This window comes from Cryptotermes secundus, unplaced genomic scaffold (assembly GCF_002891405.2).
Source record: "Cryptotermes secundus unplaced genomic scaffold, Csec_1.0 scaffold55, whole genome shotgun sequence".
Classification (NCBI taxonomy): domain Eukaryota; kingdom Metazoa; phylum Arthropoda; class Insecta; order Blattodea; family Kalotermitidae; genus Cryptotermes; species Cryptotermes secundus.
Genome location: NW_019740654.1, coordinates 833,792 through 849,593, shown reverse-complemented (window position 1 = coordinate 849,593; position 15,802 = coordinate 833,792). Strand labels below are relative to the sequence as shown.

General features: G+C 37.2%; 1 protein-coding gene across 2 annotated transcripts in view; it reads right to left on the bottom strand.

The window, feature by feature from the left end:
- Positions 1-1,942: 1,942 nt before the first annotated feature.
- LOC111872343 (protein kinase C) overlaps positions 1,943-15,802 on the bottom strand; it is a 48,243-nt gene continuing 34,383 nt past the window's right edge. For both annotated transcript variants that reach the window (XM_023866110.2, XM_023866111.2), the window contains exons 8-14: positions 13,078-13,315; positions 12,042-12,349; positions 9,493-9,647; positions 9,085-9,223; positions 8,680-8,868; positions 7,440-7,586; positions 1,943-5,693 (exon numbers count right to left, since the gene is read on the bottom strand). In XM_023866110.2, coding sequence (XP_023721878.1) covers positions 5,517-5,693; positions 7,440-7,586; positions 8,680-8,868; positions 9,085-9,223; positions 9,493-9,647; positions 12,042-12,349; positions 13,078-13,315 — 1,353 coding nt within the window. In that variant the 3' untranslated portion in view covers positions 1,943-5,516. The remainder of the gene's footprint in view (positions 5,694-7,439; positions 7,587-8,679; positions 8,869-9,084; positions 9,224-9,492; positions 9,648-12,041; positions 12,350-13,077; positions 13,316-15,802) is intronic.

The following is a 15,802-nucleotide window of genomic DNA, read 5'->3' as shown; positions in this document are numbered from 1 at the left end:
GGAGGAATGGTGTACTAATATATGTAGAGAACAGAATATGAGGCACTGGAAGTGACAGCCTAATAAAATGATTATGTATATTTGTCAATGTTCATGTGAGATGAAAGTATGTTTAATTCTGCTGCTGCATGACAGTATGGCAAGAGGTTACTCCAATACTCCAACCTGTCTATCCAATCATCCCCAGCTAAACAGTGATCCTCTTATCCTGTCATATGCAACAGATCTAATGCGCTGGCACATGAACCATAACGATGGTCTGCAGGACATCATCTTCTCTGATCTTATGCTAGAATAAGAGTAACAAAATTAATTTTGCTTCTACTTTTACCTCCTGTGGTAGTCAACACAATTGAGTAATGTACTTACAGAATTCTCCTTGAACTGAATGAAATATGTTCCATTCATTCCCACAGTAGCTAACATGAATATTCAGAGAATTTTTCAAGAACTGAAATTATGCTCCATATTCCATCATAACTGTAATATGCCATCTGAGAGACTGATAAGTTCAGATATATATCTGTAACATTCAAAGCATACAGCACAAAAAGTAATTTGGAAAAACAGTCCATAATCACATGTATCTTTTCATGACAATAACACAGAAAGCTTAAAAAAATAATAATAATAAAGTTTACATAAACAGAATTGGAAAAATTATGTTTCTTTCAAACATTCTAAACAAAGGCTACCAAATAATGAACTTCTTAATTTTGGGTTTTCCAAATTTAATTATATTGAGATGCAAGGTAACAGTTCAAAGGCAGGAACTCTTAGTGGGTTTACTATACAATAATTACAACTACTAAAATAATGGATATGGTTTAAGTACAGGGTATTTTCATCCTTCTGCACAAGAAACACCATGCACATTTCAAATTTCCATACAGATAATTTATTACTGAAAACAATAATTTCAGGATGGGGTGCACACAAAATAAAATTAAAATATTTAATGTAATTTATTATACAATTTGACAAATGATCAAATCAAGGGAGACACAACTTTGGGAGCAAAAATATTAATATATTATAGTATTGAGGACATTGCAAGACTTGTGTTGGAAAACAGGAAAATATTAATTAGATGGTTACACTATTTTGGCACAGTCTGTAGTATTCTGGTTACTATAAACAATGGAGGGAAACCTACATGGCAGCACATGATTGTAAAAGGAAGAAAACATGAAATAAAATAAAAAGCAATGATCTAAAAGCAATGTCCTCTTATAACAATAAAAATATATAAATAAAAATAAATACAAAAACACATGCTAAATACTAGCACAGTTACATATTTGATCTTTTCTGGTTTAATCTCATGGACAACAAAAGCAGACAGACATCATTCTAACTCGGGCTCTGTGCACTCTTGATAATCAAGAAAAAAATCAAGCTTAGATCAATGTTGCTGCTATCCACAGTAATAAACATTTATAGGATATTTTCGTGTAACATAATAAGGTGTAATCTTGTTGTCAATCACACAGATGTTTGCTTCTTACTCCAGTATTATAATCGACCATACATCTTGCTTGATAAATGCATAAATTCTGATTTACAAATAATTTAACATTTTTTAATACTGTACATACAATATTATAAACCCTATCAATTTTAAACAATGCACTCAAAATTTTAATTGCACTAAAAACTTAAATTTTCCCCTCTGCCAGATCTAATGATTACTGTGCAAAAGTCTCAAGCCCAAAGTTTTCCCACAAAGTTGTGGAGAACCAGCCTGCAGAGGGATTTGAGACCTTTGCCGTAACCTTATCATGAAAATTAATAATTACTTACTCCTGGGATTGTGAAACAAAAAATATGTGCAAGCTTTTTAAAGCCTTCTTTGGTAGAATACTATACATAAAATAATCATAATAGAGTGTAATAAAAGCCTTCAATAAAATACATGCATGTCCCATGACTATATTTCCACTTTTTTCTTTATGCTCTGGTGACAGCAAATACTGCAAATTTTCGTAATACTTGAATAGTGCTTTTAAGTACATCAACATTAACGAACTAAAGTCCCAAGAAATATGCAATGTATTCTCTTGGAGAACTAATGCATTAGGTCCATAATTTTTAAAGGTACAACATATTCACTTTTCAACCATTTCAAATTTAAAACTGGGTTTTTATCATATATCATATTTACCAGATCTTGCACTCACATATGCTATTAAGCCTAATATAGAAAGGTGATCAGCAATGCAATCATGTTTGTTGTTCCAGGCACAAATTACCTATTGTTAAACACCTACTAACAAATAAACTGAAACATGTGTTCATTAGACCATCACATTATTAAAAAATTCGTTCCCTAATACAATAACACATCAACAATATATTAATTTATGGGGAAAAAATCAAAATATGAGTACTAAATGCATTTTTAAATATAATTTAAACTCTACAAATATAAATAAATACATGTTTTATTGTACCACTTCAAATGACTATGGAAATAATGTTTTAGGCTTCGCATGGACCAGATTTATTTGGGACATGATGCAACTACTAGTACAAAAACAGGGTGCCCAATTGCTGTGATGCAAGGGCATTCTTTGTGTTAGTTTTAATCAACTGATTTTCAGTAGCCTGTGATGGACTTTCACTCTTTGCCAGTCTAAGACTGCCTATTTAATTATGAAAATAATTCAATACATGTAAGCCAGTATACATCATACATTTTCACCTCTGATTCTTTAATCAGCTGAAAAAAACTAGATGCTAACAAAGCTTCAGATCTCAATGTGATGTGCGATGACAACAAATACTGATGACTAGTTTTTTGTCACTTTTTAATGAACAACACATAAAAGTTTCCACAATGACATATAGAAGTTAATGGAGCGAGCGAGGACGGCTAAGAGGTTTGGTTGCAGCACTAAGCGGATCAACAAAGCGATTTGAAAACACAGCCAGCCGTATATCACGGTTGGCAAGGAGATAACAAACAAACGAATGCGTGAAGTGAACGTTTCAACCTGACATGGTAGAACACTCGCTGCAGTTCCGTTCCATTGAGGACGGTGGGAGGCGCAGGCTGCAGGAGTACTGCCATGTTGCCATTGCAGTGGGATGGTGCTTGAGCTTCTGGCATTCGTTCGTTAGCATGAGGATAACAGGAGCTGCATCCAGCCTGACGCATCACCACAAATCACGTTGACGGAGATATGATGGCATTGCGTTAGTGTTCCAGTATTTCAGCACTGACAAGGAAAGGCCTGTGTCTACTCTAGAACACATAGCTACAGATAGTTATAGACTAAGATTGCTATTTCTTTTTTAAAAAAAGGACATTACAGTAGTTTTCATAACACTTCATCAACCCACAGTGTACAGTAGTATAGCCTGTGACTATTAGTTAATGTAATGGTCAGGTTTCATCGGAAAAGTGGAAAAAAAAAAAGTGTGTTGGGAAATTCCGAAGAAATCGACCAAATGTTTAATCAGGTCACCATCAGTAGCCCAACAAACAAGTGATCATTCCTGTCTTGTGTTCAACATTAATCACTCAACTTGTGCAATTCTTCATCACAAATACTCAAGTATATAATATTAATATAGATGTTTTAAGATATATATATATATATTTCTTGTGTTAAATCTAACGAGTTTTTTTTTTCAGTCAGCTGATCTCAAAAAATGTTCACACACACAATCCTACTTACATGGCAGACACATCTTTGACTAATTACACCAGCTCCTGCATCAAAACCTCAGTGCCTTTCAAGACACTATGTTACAACCATAAATGATGAATGTCAATCCATGTGATAAAGAATAGGCCAGACATTTCCCTCAATTCATGACGACATGACTTGAGTAAGTCCATTTGTATAATATACATATAGTAAAATGAACCTATGTATTCACTGGTTGTGATCTTGTAACAGGAAATTTGACTCCCAATGTTATTTCACATTATTATAGTAGTCATATTTATTATTAATAACATTATGCATCAAACGCATTTGTCCCTAATGACTAGATTTTGACAGTCAGCATTGCATGGTAATTAGTTGATTGGGGAAAGTTCCCTCTGGTCATATATATATATATGTTTGTAGATTTACCTCAGTAACCCTTTTGGTATATGTCCTTAAGTTAAGACAGTTCTTGTAAACAAGAGAAGTGTGCATGTACTTGGTAACTCAGCTATTTTACACTTACAACCTTCTCTAAATATGTTCTATTTAAAAATGCAATTACACTTTTTAAAACATTAGGTCTGTACACTTATTGTACAAACGGCTAAAAAGTTGTGTCTGTTTCCACACTTACAACAAGGTATTATATTACCAAGTAGATTTGTTTGTGACTTCTCTGTACTCTTTAAAATGTGTAAGATTATACCTCATTTATGGTATTCTGAAAACACAGCTAAATAATATAATGCGCACTGTATCAACAACTGCGACAACAATGTAAACAACAAGGACAACAACAAACACCCGTAAATATTTTCAGACTCTAACACAACAAACATACATACTTTTACAACAAAACGGAGGACAAATTTTATGTAACATTACGTACATCATTTTTTGTTGCCGCTCCACATTACGAGCGACAGTAGGCCTTGGCAAAGATTCTTGCCATGCAAAATGGAAGCTTAGAACCGTGCATGATACATAATAACAATCACACTCTCCTGCACATTCATACTTTGTTATACCTTTTCTGTGTGCTCAATATTTTGTTAAAATGAGCACCACATTCAGTTTTATGCTATGTGATGCATTCTGACATACACTCCCGTTCCCTTCATGAACGTCGTATACAGTTTCACACATTACATTATTACTTACATAATGGACAACATTCTAGGGGCATACTTTACAATTAATTCTGATACATATTGTGCTTTCACCAACCTGACCAGACAACTAATCTCGTAAGTACACAACTGTACGATGACAATTTTGTTTCGACTTGGCCAATGTCAAAAATACTGACCATAGTACTATTGTGAATCAAGTCCCTCGACTTAATTCAGTGTCCTTGGGAGGTGCACCAACAGAAATGTCATTATTAAAAAACAAATTCTTAATAGTAATTATCTTACAGAGAACTTCAGTTAAACTGTATAAATTATGGTTATACATACATTTAATGTTCTTCTATCTTGTTTATGTGTATATAAAATGTTTACACTGATTGCACTAAATCTGACATAACATTGCTTTAGACACAACACTCAGGGGGTTAGACAAGGGTTTTTGGCTTTACAGAGGAAAATGTTGAGGCAACAATGTTCTATTCTAAAGTTAGTTCTAACCTAGGGTATTAGGCAGCCATTGTATTTACAGGCATTAGGCAGCCATGTTGTCATGGTGACATCACTGTTGCATCATGTAGGCAGCCATCTCACTTCAGCAGCTGTGCGCTTGTTGCCATGGCAATTAAATTTAGGCAGTATTCATGGGAACATGCCACGGCTACTGTGAGAACTAGTGACTGTTGAAGTTAGGACCAACTGACCACACTAGCACTGGGCTCCTTTAGGCTGTGGATTTATCTGCCTGATACCTTCCTGGGTTGAAATCAGGATTCACAAATGAGAAGCCCTTGAACTCTTCTTGGTTAATAGCACGAACAACATCAGCATTAACAGGCGTCAGCACTGGATCTTCTTTTGTGAACTCAGCATCAAAGTTCAGAGCATCCTTTTTACTTTTCTGTTATAAGAAAAACAAATTTAAAATGAAGTCACAGATCACTTCCTTTACTGCTTCTCAACAGTGCAGAAAGTAGCATTAAACTTTATCAGCAATGTACTGAAACACAGCAATTGAATGTATGCTACTCGGCTGGCTGAGTGCTGCACCTTTTTCAATGGTAATATTGCTATCCCCAAGTAAAACATGTCTGCTAGCGCTGAAGTAGTAGGAGATCCAAAATCACCCATTCCCTGATGACAATAGTTAAAGATACATTTAACAATAACAAGTAAAGTAATGTATTAAGAATGAATATGATTTGGAGAGTGAGAATAAAACTTAAAGTGAAGTACATCTGAATTCTTTCCGAGAAAACACACGGTCATATAAAATATGTGCATAAGGGCCAGTCAACTGCATAAATATAAAACAGAAAATCAATGCAAAGTCATGGCACATATTTCCTCATATATATGTGTGGACCCCTAGATGATGAACCATTACTTTTGTGGTAGATACAACAATGCAATTTTATTTAGCAAGACGGTTTCCATAAACAAAGAAATTTAATCAAAACTGTTATATTTCTTTTCAAGAAAATCACTATTTTGTGTTTGACTAAGATGAACATTAATAAATTGGCATTTCTTAAACTGTAAACTAAGCATATGCAAGAGATGTCTACTACCAGCCATATTATTTAACTTAATTGTATTCTGACATCAAAAATCTAGTATAATTTACAATTTAATAACAGTACCACATTAACCCCCATATAAATGTTTCAGCAAACCTCAACAAAGTTCTATCCCAAACCCATGTATTAATTCCAACCCTTCCAAATAATCATTCATAAAGAGAAATATTTATTTAAAGAAACTAAAGAGATATTAGTTATGCTTTTGATTTGGTGGCCATTCAACAGAAACAATTCATTTGAATTTTCAAATAAAACTTCAGTCCTCAGAAAAAAAAAAAACAAGACATATCACACTATTCTCTTGTGTGTGTGTGTGTGTGTCTGTGCACATATGTGAGTGCATGTGTGTCAATATAAAATGGAACTCCCAAAAGGGATACATATCACGAAAGAAATATGGCATGAAATTGCCTACCTCATTTTCATTTGAAAAAGCTGAAATAAAACATATGACTCCAGAATAATTAAAAATTTTACATTGCCTGCTGATCCAAGTTCATAATCTGATTAATGTGAATCCTTATACCAACTTATGAGAAACTTCGTTCATACGTATGCACACACACAGATGCACACTACCTAATTTCATTGTTTTATGAGATCCTATCTCCCACTCACTCACTCCTGGAGGCGAGCCCTTCTTGAGGAGCCGCCAATTCTGCAGCTACTCAAGAACTTCCCAGCATTTTATGGAACTTGAAGGTTCACTACCGTGTTCACAAGAGCCCTCCACTGGTCACTATCCTGAGCCAGACAGACCCAATCCATACCCTCCCATCCTACCTCTCTAAGATCCATTTTAATATTACCCACCCACTTACATCTTGGTTTTCCAAATGATCTCTTTCCTTCTAGCTTTCCCACCAATATCCTATATGCATTCCTCCTCTCTCACATTCGTGCTACACGCACTGTCCATCTTATCCTCCTTGACTTGATCATTCTAATTATACTTGGAGAAGAGTACAAGTTATGAAGCTCCTCATTATGCAGTTATATCTCCCACTATCTGACAATTCTATTAACTGCAGGTCAGGATATGAATATAAATGTGTGCTACTTACAATCTTTGGTTTGAATGGTGGCTTCACACGTCTTCCTTCAAGAGCATCCCAGTCCATCTCTCGAAAGAACGGGTGGTTTCTGATGGCCTCCTCAGTGCCATGAGCCGCAACACAGCCCAAGCGTCTGGCAGGATTCTTTGTCATGAACTGCCAGTAACAACAAAGCATTTATGTAGTAATCCAGATCTAAGATTATGTTTTCCAACCTACATATGAAGAACAAACTGACCTAATGCGCACATACAATTATGAAGTGTAACAAAATAATAATGTTAATTAATGATATTAATATAATGTAACAGAATTTAAGCAAATCAAACAATCTTTTACAATGCAAATCCTTGCCTTGTTGTGAATTTTTAAAACCTGCTGTTTATTTCCAGAAAACCGAAAAACGAAATATCTCAAAAACTATTAATAGAAGTGAGGAAATTTTTTTCTTTCTATGCTCTATCAAACACAAAAATCCCCAATATGCTACGATGAATTGTTCTCAAGCAATAGGGGAGGGGAGAACTTTCTTTTGGGGGGATATCCGAAGTTGTTTGGGTGGGTGGGCAGGGGGCTTCAAGTGCCTAGAATACTATAAAGCCAATTTGCTTGAAATAGACACAACGGTGTGAAAATGTAGATAGGAGAGAGAGTGACAGCTACATTCTCTTCTTTAGATGGCTGTCTTGAATTTGGAAAGTGAGAATGGTTTTACATTACTAAGAGCATTATGCAACTAATGCACTGATGCTGGGCAGTGCAGCAGTGGTCAGTTATATGGGTGTCACAGAACAGCGGTTCTCAACCTGTAATTCAGCGGCCTAGTAAATTATTTTTTCTATAAGACAAAGGCCCAATATAATTGATGCCAGGGCCTGGTAGTTGAGAAACACTGCCATAGAAATTCATGCGGGGGCAGAAATTTCGTGTTCAGATACCCAATACAACTTCTAGGGAGACTGTGTTTATCCTGTATCCCAAGGTTAATTTGTATTAATACATTCAGCTGGGTTAAAGAGAAAGTGGGAGAGCAGAAAATAGATGAAACACAATTCTGCGGCAGGGGGATGACAACAACAATCAACACATAAATATTCTCCCCTAAGATCCAGAAATATGATTATCGCATGATTTTATTCTGTTTAATTAATGGCAATAAAATCAGTACATCTATGTGTAAAAAGCATCAAGCAAAGAAATTTGAGGATACTCCTAATGTATCAGTTTCTCACATTACAAAAACACGCACCCCTTTGAGTATGGACACAGCCTCCTTTGTTAGCCACACTGGGTACAGCACATCATCATGCAGGATAGACTCAAAGAGATCATCTTCGTTGTCGGCCTCAAAAGGGGGCTGCCCAGCCATCATCTCATACATGAGTACTCCTAAAGCCCACCAGTCCACACTTGGCCCATAGTCCAGCTCTTGTAGAATCTGCATATGCATGGGGAAAAACTAAACATTAATTACTATAATTCAAAAGTGTATCTGCTCCTTAAGTACTACCATCAACAAATCAAATTATATATATGAAAAGCATGAAATGGTTAAAAATATTCTCTTAATATAAGAAGGAAAACATTAACACAAAATTAAAACTGCTTAACAAAATTTAATAGAATCACATTTAATATAAAAGAAGACAATTACCTCCGGAGCAATGTAATCTGGAGTGCCACAGAATGTTGTGGTGGTGGCCCCATCAACTATTCCTTCCTTGCACATTCCAAAGTCAGCCAACTTGCAATGGCCTTCGTTGTCCAGTAAAATATTGTCTAACTTCAGATCTCTGCAAATAAACCACATCCACCATATGCAAATCAATGTAATTTTCATTACTCAACTCAGTTCAAACTATCATGGGGGTAGAATACACCTATACATGTGTGGGCGCAAATGAATAAAAATGCACATAGACTAAAAATGGCAAGATTTATTGTATGAACAAATTTTGTTTGAAGCCAGGCTTACTGAATATGAAACATACATTTTATATATGGTTTTCTGTACTGAATGTGAGCAATATTCAAACTGCAATGTTGATAGCAACCTTCCTACCTATACACAACCCCGTGTCTGTGGAGAAACTGCAATGCTAATGTCACCTCAGCAGCATAAAATCGTGCTCGTGGCTCATCAAACTTGCGTGCTCGCTGGATTTGGAACATGAGGTCCCCACCATTCACATATTCCATAACGAAGAACAATCGGTCCTGTGAATAGAGTAACATACTCATTGTGTAAAATAATCCAAATCAAAAGGACTTATGAAGAAAGCAGTCTTCTGGGATTTGGCACCGTGTATGTGGTGTTAACCGACGTTTCGGAGGAACGTATCGCCTCCATCTTCAGGGTAGAAGAAAAAATATAAGAAATCTGCAAGCGAAGAGACCGTGAGAACCGGTAAAAGCAGACTGCTTTCTTCATAGTCACTGCCGTGAAAGCCTCAAATGTTAGAAAAGGACTTCTGTTACAGCTTCAGTGCTTCCAAGTTGTTGTTCTTAAGGCATCCACATAAATGCTGCTGGGAATGTGACTAAGTAGATTAGGAACAAGTTTATTCTAGAAACACTGTGTCTGTGTGTTTCTTGATTTATAAATTACGCCGAAAGGTCGCAGGTTCAAGTCCCGATGAGGTCATTGGATTTTTTTCAATTGACCTAATCCTTCTGGCTGCACTAGGCCCTGGGGTTTAGTTAGTTAGTTATTGAAGAGGGTGGGTTTCCCCATGCACCACGACCAGTTTGATCTATTGTGCTGCCCTCTATGATATTCTACCAGTCTCTATAGCCTACCGATATTGGTGCGTACCATCAGTCCCGACCGAGCCAGCAAGTTCGGCCTCTACTAGCTTGGCGGTATCTATAATGCTTCCCCCATCTATCAGAGGCATTAGAGACTACTGTTGGGCGGGAAACGTCCTTGAATTTGGCTCAGTGACCTCTTTTGGAGATATGAGGTTCTTTTACGTGCCGTAAAGCTACGACACGGGACCCAAGGGCTTAAAGTCCCTCCCAGAGGACTTGTTCCCTGAATTTTTTAACCCTTAAAAATTCCACGACCTCCGCCAGGTTTGAACCCGCATACCACGAGTCATGAGGTGGGAACGTTACCTCTAGACTACGGAGGCCGCTAGGCCCTGCGGTTTACTCAGCCTCTAACAGAAATGAGTACCAGGAATTAATTAAATAATTTTCCTGGGGAGTGAAGCGTGGCTGGTGCATAAGGCTGACAACCTTACTGCCATCTTTGAGCCGATTGTCAAGGTAATGTGAGACCCTTAACGTCTCACAACCCCATGGGCCTTCACAGCCTGTTACAGGGATAGCTTTATTTTTACCAAATACTGTCAGAAGTGTGATACAAGTTTTGTTCAGGGGCTGTTTCTAAGCTTTCTGCACAAGAGTAGCAACTAATGGTAGCAATGCTGTAAAACAGTAAGAGACCCATAGTAAAGGTGGAAAAATTTGCTTCATGTGGTTGACTTATAGCATGTGCCACAGGAAAGCTAGAACTGTGACATAAGTGTCAAGATTTATAACAGTTAGTGTAAATGAAGAATACATACTTTCATTATTACCAATCAGAATACTGACAGGGACGAGCTGGCATGCACACACACAAAAATAACATTTCTATAATTTTCTTCAATTTTCCTACCGTAATACAAATTTTCAGCATGAGGTCATGGGACATTTCTAAATCATCTAGGTTCAAAATTTTAATAACTACACTCCAGTCTTCAGTGAAACCTTGTCAGTTTCATTCTAACTTCAATTGCCTGTGTGAAGATTGTACTTATTGCAGTACACATATTTATCTATTTTAGCTTATTTATTATACACAACTATTCTAAGTTGTTATAAAACTGAAGTGTCTACCTCAGGATGTTAGTAACAGTCAACTGTTGGATACTTCTACCCAAGGAAAAAGACCCCACCACTTAAAATTATCACCACATTATTCCAAAAACAATGTATTAAGTACTGACCACACAGTGAGATTTCAGCGTGACTTTCAAAACAGGATCATTCTCAGTAAAATGTTAGATCAGCCGTCCATCTGTACCAAATAAATACAACTCTTTGCTGCCAGTAATCTTGACATTGACCATTTTCTTTCATAAGATGAAAACATGTAATGAGACTAATATGAAAAATAACAGTAGACCAATATATGAACCTACTGAAAAACTACTAGAACTGTCATACTCATAGTGCAGTTCAGTATTAGTAGAAGAAGAGAACCTCCATGGTTTTAGCCTGCAAGCAAACTATCCTGATCGAGTGACCAACACTTGTTGGCGAAGCTAGTGCCAACTTCAGCAGATAGAGGGTGTTGCGTGGTCAGCGCAACGAATCACCATGGCCATTAATTTCGGTTTTCTAGACCGGACCTGCTACTTCCTTGAAATACCTCAATTATCCTCACGAGGCTGAGTGGACCCCGTTCCAGACCCACTACTTGTCAGAAAATCTGGTAGCGCCGGGAATTGAACCCAACCTCTGGATCTGTAGCCAGGAACTCTGACCATTCGACCAACGAGGTGGTCACAGCATTAGCAACCGTCTGATAATACAAAACAGATTTAAAGAACTTAGATGTACCTTAGTCTGGAAGCATGAATGAAGTGCAGTGAGGAAGGGATGTTTGGCAGCAAGGGCAAGAATCCTTTTTTCCGTCATGGTGCAATCCACATCATCATCTTGGATGATGACATCTTTCTTGAGCACCTTTACAGCATACACTTCATCAGTGGATCCAGTTCCACCCGGTACCTTCCGTTCTGCAAGCATCACCTTGCCAAAGCTACCCTTACCCAAAACTTTGATGAAGTGGAAGTCTTCCAGACAAATTCTACATTCATGGCCACTTCCTCCTCTCTCTGTGATTTGTTCTGCTCGATCTAGACGACCTACAACACAACCAGTTGCATAATTTTAAAGCAGAAGAAAACATATACAATTACACTGTAGTACTACTACACAGCAGTAAATGTAACAGAAACATATACAATTTAAAGCATCATTATGTGAAAATAAAATACATTTTTTTAATTAGAAACAAATTCTTGATAATTAGAACTATGACAATTGGATAATACTGAAAGAAGCACTTATCACAGTAATGGCCTACGAATGGTACTGCCTCTGTGGTCTTGTGGTCAGAGTTCCTGACTACAGATCCAGAGGTCTGGGTTCGATTCCCGGTGCTATCAGATTTTCTGGGAAATGGTGGGCCTGGAATGGGTCAACTCAGCCTCGTGAGGATAACTGAGGAGCTATTTTACGGAAATAATGGTCTAGAAAACCGAAATTAACGGCCATGGGGGATTCCTTGTGCAGACCATGTGACACCCTCTATCCACTAAAGTTAGCACTAACTTCGCTGAGAAGCGGAGGTTGCCTGGTCGGTATAGTTCGCTTGCGGAGTAAAACCACGGAGTTTCTTTTATGGCATACCAATGACATTGATGATGGCAGAAAATGTGCTGCTCATCCATCGTAAGAAGAAAGAGTGTGATATAACATGAACCACTTTTATAAATCCTCATATAAATCATGCCACCAAGTATTGATCATGAAATTCTGGGAAACACTGCGAATTTTGGAAAAGAGTACATGTAATAAGAGAAGTACTCACTTCCTTCAGTTTCAGAAGTGTCTTTGTTCTTCTCGCGATTCTTGTCATCTGTAAATGGCGGAACAAGAATACGGTTCTCGGAATCGTTTTCCCCTCCTTCAGAAGTTTGACATGGAGGACCTAGGTCATCCCTCCTTACTCCAGATTCATCATGCTCAGCAGTTGACAGAGCCACTGTTCCTCCACCCCCTCCGATGCGGTCCCCAGCGGACTGCACACTACTTGATGACCCACTTGACTAGAAAAGAAAGTGACACTAACAAATATAAACTGCATACATCTTTATGTCAGAATCATTCACTAATGAGTCAAACAAAGTAAACATACCCCACATATCATATATTGTAAAAAACTACTCTCGACGTCCAGATGCTGGCGATGATTCAGAAGAATACACTTCCCTTCGAAGATTATTATTTCTTTAGAATGTTGTATTTTAGAGTCCTGCTACATTGATTTTCATCCATGACATGTATACAATGGCCGCCTTGTAGTGCACTCAATTTCATATATCGCTTCTTACTACATGTTTCAGAAACACAGTGCCATCTTCAGGTTCCTTATTTACGCTAAGCGATTACATTGTTTGCCATCTTGTGTCTGTCATAAAATTATTTAGAAAGTACATTATTCGTCAACTACGATAAAATTTGTATATACTAAAACTTGTTAAGATTATTCATCTATATGTCTTAATTCAAACTCGCGTATAGTATGATTCGTCCACTATGGGAGTCGTTTCTGTGTGTACTGTGTCTGCGATGTGTCCTTCCTTTTTGGCTGCGAGCCATTTGTCATAATGTACAATCACAACCTAATATTAGCGTAAATTACCGAGGTTCGCCTCCTCCAAGGTACAGATGGATGCGCAGTAGTCTACTGCGCAAACCTAACCTAACCTAACATCAGCGAATGGTACCCCCGAGTTACAGGTGGATGTGCAGTGCTTCATTGCGCACACCTAAGAGTGACGTCATTTAGGAAGCTGCTATTTAACAGAACGTAATATAGGACCGTCGTAACATGGGCTATAAATCGAAATATGACGTTACGTATAAAATTTAGCGTGTTCATGGTCTTTCCCCCCGATAATATCAATCTATGCTATTATATTCCGAGATTATATTGCTACGTGATGGCTTATATTGTGTCGAAAACGCCGCTCCCACCTCACGAGTTTGCGCATCCTCCACGGTGATACAAATGACTACTGAATATCACATATTATGGCATTATGCTAACCTCCAATGGCATAACGTTNTTTTTTCCTGGTATGAAGAGGTGTTTATAAATAATAAGACGGTGTTGCGCGTGTTTATGTACATATATATGTACAAGTTCTGATTAATTATCTGCCTGAAAGTATATCTTAAAAGTTTCAGTGAGATAGTGCAAATGGTAGGCTTTAATGTGTGTATTATCCTACACCGAGTAATGGCAAGTGCACGAAATTTTACAAACATGTGTTTCCTCTGTTCCACAAGGAAATCGAAGTGTTTTCCCTCTGAACCATGAAACTGAAGTATGTGTGAAGGAAGAATACACCATTATGTACATTGATTGATTTAAAGAAAGTAAGTGCATATAAGAAAAATGGGTGTGCTGTGAAAGACAATGCGTCTCTGAGGTTATTCTTACACAATTAATAATAATCTCATATGAAGTACGTACAGTGATTTGCACAAAATGTGTTTAGTGGTTATATGGATAGAGAGTGAATTAGATTTCATGAGTGCATATTTGGTATGACAAAAACGGTGTAATTTTGGTATGTAGCCTTTGAATATTACAAGTGTGAGTACGTTATTAGTCAGAATGATATACTTTCTTTTGCATTAGTATAAGTACTTGTAAGAAGAGAGTGCAAAGTGAAGTTCTAGTTCCCATTGACGAAGTTATTTTTAATTTATATCTTAGTTCTGTGTGACAAAGAATGGTGGGTATAATGTATGTTGTTTTGGTCACAATAATGTCGAGTGTAAAGTGAAGTTTAAATTCTCTAGTGTGATGTTATATTTTTGTGTGCAATATATACAGTGATGTGTAGTGAGGTTATTGTAGTTTTCAAGTATGTTAACATTTCCATTCACCCACAATGGATTCAAAAGTTTCCCCTTTTATGTACATAACTTGTTTGCATGAAGAATTCTTGCTTGTAACAAGGTGGTAGCTAAGTGAAACACATGTTGTCACTGGTGTGTAGAGTGTGTTATAGCATGAAGAATGATGGCAAGTGATTTCTAAGACAGAAGTGTATTTCCATGTGATAGGCTACGGACTGCATTCTTGCCATCTAATCTTCCAGACTTACATGTGTGAGCAGGAAGTATACAGCACCAGGGAATTATTTTCTTTACATCTATTAAACTGCTTACAGAATCACACTGTTACCAGGAAAGCATGAGTTGTTACAGCTGACGTAATTGGATTTTATAGTTGAGTCTAGAACATACATAGTGATGTGTTCGTTTTTTGTTTCAATGCTTAGAAAAATGTCGAATATTTTCTTAGGTTCAGATCATAATCAGTGATTTCCCTATCTAATATTTATGCACTAGTATTGTGGGGTGGCCCCCTCGTTGGTGTCTCCACCTTATCGTGGTGAGGGGGTTTGAGTATGCCAAGGACCCTGAGAGCTATACCAGCGGTAGCGTAGCTACTGGCAGGGCCTCCCTTGCTGGACAGGTCAAAGGGTAGGCATCAGACGAAGAGAGACACCAAAAAC